The following is a 3,927-nucleotide window of genomic DNA, read 5'->3' as shown; positions in this document are numbered from 1 at the left end:
CTGGACGAGACAGGGAAGGATGTGCCCCATCCTCCCTTGGGGGGAGCACAGCCCTGTGGACACCTTGATTTGTGGCTTTTAGCCTCGGAAACTGTGAGAGAGTGATTTTCTGTTGTTTTAAGCCACTAAGTTGGTGGTACTTTTTTATAGCAGCCCTGGGAAACTTACACAAAAATATAAGCCAGCTTACTTTTCCTAGACCCTGCCTAACCTCCTTGCAAAGCTGTGCTCACGGTCCCTGCTCTAAAGCATTGAGAACACACAGAGAGACACACGCAGACACACAAATGTGCACACACGCCTCTGCTAATTTGCATCTCTGTCCCAGCCTGTGCCCAGGAACGTGAGGAGCTAAGGAGAAATGGGCTGGACTAGATAATTCATGAAGACCTGCAGCAAACCTGCAGGCTGTCCCCAGGGCCCCCAAGAAGCCAGGTTCCTTCAGTTGCTGGGCTGAAAATAGAATCCTCTGGGGAGGCTGAGACAACAGAGGAGGAAAGGAGCCCAGCGGCAGACACACACTAGGCACCCTTTTGATCACACGTTCAACAGAGGGAAGCAAGAGGCGGCCTTCCCAGGCCAGAAGGGCCTGGGCAGAAGAGAACCACAAGCCCCTTGGTGGGCAAAGCCCTCATGGGCAGCACCCAGCGGGCTCGCTGCTCACTGCAGCAAAAACGCAGCTGGGAAGGCTTGCTGCAGGGTGAACATGACAAAGACAATCTCCTTGTAATCATCCGATTCATACAGACACCCAAACTGGGGTGACCCGTCAGGGCCGGTGCCCATGCTCTGCAGGTCTGAGTAAGCGCAGCTGCCAGGGGCCAGTAGGGTGGGCTCCGACCAGGTTGTGGGCGCGGGGGGCCACCGGTTGAGGTACACGCCCAGGTTGGATCTCTGCCGCGGGTCAGTCGGGTGGGTGTAGAGCAGCCACCAGTCCAGGGGTTCGGAGCCTGCGTGGGGGCTGGGGAAGCTGACGATGCTCCCTTGGCAGCCGTGGGGGGGCTCCACCAGCTTCTTCACCTGCTGAGTCTCCTTGAAATCCAGGCCGTTGTTGGCGCTCTGGGCCTGGACCCTGGCTCGGAGGGGGCTCCTCGAATTCAGATACACCACCCTCTGTTGCCCATCCCTGACTTCGGCCACCTGGCACTCCAGCGTGCCCTGGGCCACGAAGCTCCCTCTCGCCCACGAGCGCCCATGGTCGTGGCTGACCAAGCAGAAGGCAGAGGGGGAAGGTGCCTTCAGGGAGCAGTGGCTACAGTAAGCGTAAGCTGGCACCACCAGGGTCCGCGTCGGATTGCTCAGCTGCAGGCAGTGCCCGGGGCCCACCGCGAACGTGGCCCAGTCCTTGTGGGCTGAGGCAATGACGGAGTCGGTGAGGTCGGTGGGAGGGCTCCAGGACTTGCCGTGGTCTGGGCTGGTGACCTGGCACAGCCGGGTCACGTTGACCCTGGTCTGAAGCTGGTGATGCTCTGACACCTGCCCAGGGATGGCGATGAAGAAGAGGAAAACGGTGCCTGTGGCCTCGTCATACAGGGGGCTAGGGTTCATGGACCGGTGGCCCTCCAGCTGGGCTTGGGAAACTGCCTCCTGTGAGTGCCACTGCGGGAGAGGAGAGGAGGAGAAGCACAGCCCGGAGAGGGCCAGTTACCGTGGCAAGGGGGGCACTCTGGGGGCGGGCGAGTTAGCATGAGGGGTCATGGAGGAGAACTCTTGGTCTAGCGTTCACTCACCCTCACAACACTTCCCAGAGTGCAAGCCAGGGCTCCGCCTCACTCCCTGCAAGATGGCCCAACCCCACCCAATCCCTCCAGCACCCATCCAGGGCACCCATGACGTGCTAGACCTCAAGACAAAGATGCTTCGGGCACCAGCCCTGCCCAGCTTCATCCTGGATCCTTCAACTTAACAGCTCCATCCAGCTTCCCCTTCTTGAAAATCAAAGCCTTAGGAATAACCAACGGTCTGCCAGGGTGAGACTGAGCGTGACAATCACCTCCCATCTTTTATACATCATACTCTATTAATGCAGTCTGCCGGGGGTAGCACCATGACCCTAGGACTCAGTGAGCTTCCATAGTCCCCGAGTCTCTGTCATAGATGCTGCTGCTTTGCTGTCTATCCCTGTTCATTAAAGCAAGAACACTGGAGTGGGTAGCCATGCCCTCCTCCAGGGGATCTTCCTAACCCAGGGATCAAACTGGCATCCCTTATGTCTCCTGCACTGGCAGGCAGGTTCTTTACCACTAGCATGAAGCTCCTATTACTTAATAACCATCCCCCAGTGAGTGAGTCTAAGGGCAGACATGTGCCAAGGGTCTAACACCCATGGTCTTATCTAACCCTAACCTCTCACTCCTGGGGCACAGGTAGTACTACCTCCACCCTCCATCTGCAGACTGAGAAGTTTAAGGTAAGGTAGATGAGCCTCCCAAGGCCGTACTTCTGGTTAGCCATGGAACTGGGACATGAACCCAGGTCCCTCTGCTTCAAACCCATGCTCTAAGCAACTACAAGGGAACAATGACCACACAGTTAAGATACTAACAATATTAAATCCTTCATATGTGATAAGCCAGCCTTGGGGATCTTCATCAGAATTACTTATCTACATGCTGGAACTTCGGGACCCAAGCAATCGCCCCAACCACCCACCCCAGGTTAATTTTACTCAGAGGATGAACTGTCCCCCAGGCAGGTGATGCTGAGCTGGTCCTCCCTCAGCAGCTCAAGGATGTAGGGGAATCTTTCCAAACCAGTTTCCCTGACTGACTTGTACCAAAGCAGATGCTGCCAGGCCAGCCGAACTTGTTCTGAATGAACCCGTGTGAGATCCGGGCAATCACTGGGGGATACTTTCTCTGTCCATCCCTGATGGGTCCTTGAGCCCTCTGGCCCCCAGACCTCAGCCATCTAAGGGTGGGCTGGCCCCTGTATGCCCAGCAGAGCGGCGGTACCCCTGTCCGGCCTTACCTGGACCTGGCGGGTGGACGCGCTGTAGCTTCCCCTGCGCAGGACTATGAGCTTGGCGTGCTCGTCCTTCTTGCTCGTCCGCTCTTCCGCAAAGGCCAGCAGGGTCTTCTGCTGAGGCAGGTAGAGCAGAGCCGGGATCCTGTAGACGTGGGCTCCCGACTGAAACACCCTCTCCCTCTGCAGGACGGGGCAGGATGCCATGGCACTGGAAGGGCACACAGGAAGTGAAGATGAGTCCCTGGCAGTCCGGTCCTGAGATGCGCCAGAGCTGCCCTCCCAGGCAGGTGCAGCTCACCCCTCGGGCCAGCCAACCACGCTGGGGGCCTGTCCCCCTCCCATACAGGGTTTATCCCCCATTATTACTCGCCAAGCCCCTGTTCCCTCACTCTCATCTCCCTCCCATGGAGTCTGGCAGCACCTCTGTTCATGAGATGTTAGGAACGACTATTTGGAAAAGTGTATTTTGTGCTGTATTTTTACCTCCTTATGACAGATTTGTGATAACCTGCAACTACTTTTGCCAGATCCAGAATATTCTTAATCAAACGCTGAGCCTCTGGTGGGACGGGAGGAGGGCTGAGTGGCATTCTGCAACTGTCCAGCCGCCAAAAGCTGACACATGTGAGCTTTACATAAATCCAGAGCCCCAGAAAGTGGTCTTTGAAAAAAAGGAGGGGCGGGAGAGGGTGTGGAAAGTGAAAGTGTTAGTGGCTTAGTCGTGTTCAGCTCTTTGCAACACTGTGGACTGTAGCCCAGCAGGCTCCTCTGTGCTTGGAATTCTCCAGGCAAGAATACTGGGGTGGGTAGCCAGTCCCTTCTTCAGGGGATCTCCCCGACCCAGGGATCGAACCCAGTTCTCCTGCATTGCAAACAGATTCTTGACCATCCGAGCCACCAAGGAAGCCCAAAGGGGTGGGGGGAAGCCTTGATTCTTAAGGTTCTCCTCTCCAGGTTGCT

General features: G+C 56.6%; 1 protein-coding gene across 1 annotated transcript; it reads right to left on the bottom strand.

Moving 5' to 3' along the window:
• Positions 1–622: 622 nt before the first annotated feature.
• On the bottom strand, positions 623–3,619 carry NEU2 (neuraminidase 2). The gene is made up of 2 exons (XM_061413253.1): positions 2,971–3,619; positions 623–1,599 (listed from the first exon to the last, which is right to left on the bottom strand). The coding sequence occupies exons 1-2, from the start codon at positions 3,169–3,171 to the stop codon at positions 661–663; spliced, it is 1,140 nt and encodes a 379-aa protein (XP_061269237.1). The 5' UTR covers positions 3,172–3,619; the 3' UTR covers positions 623–660.
• Positions 3,620–3,927: the final 308 nt, after the last annotated feature.

This window comes from Bos javanicus, chromosome 3, assembly GCF_032452875.1.
Source record: "Bos javanicus breed banteng chromosome 3, ARS-OSU_banteng_1.0, whole genome shotgun sequence".
NCBI classification, from domain to species: Eukaryota; Metazoa; Chordata; class Mammalia; order Artiodactyla; family Bovidae; genus Bos; species Bos javanicus.
This window is presented reverse-complemented; position numbering and strand designations above follow the sequence as displayed.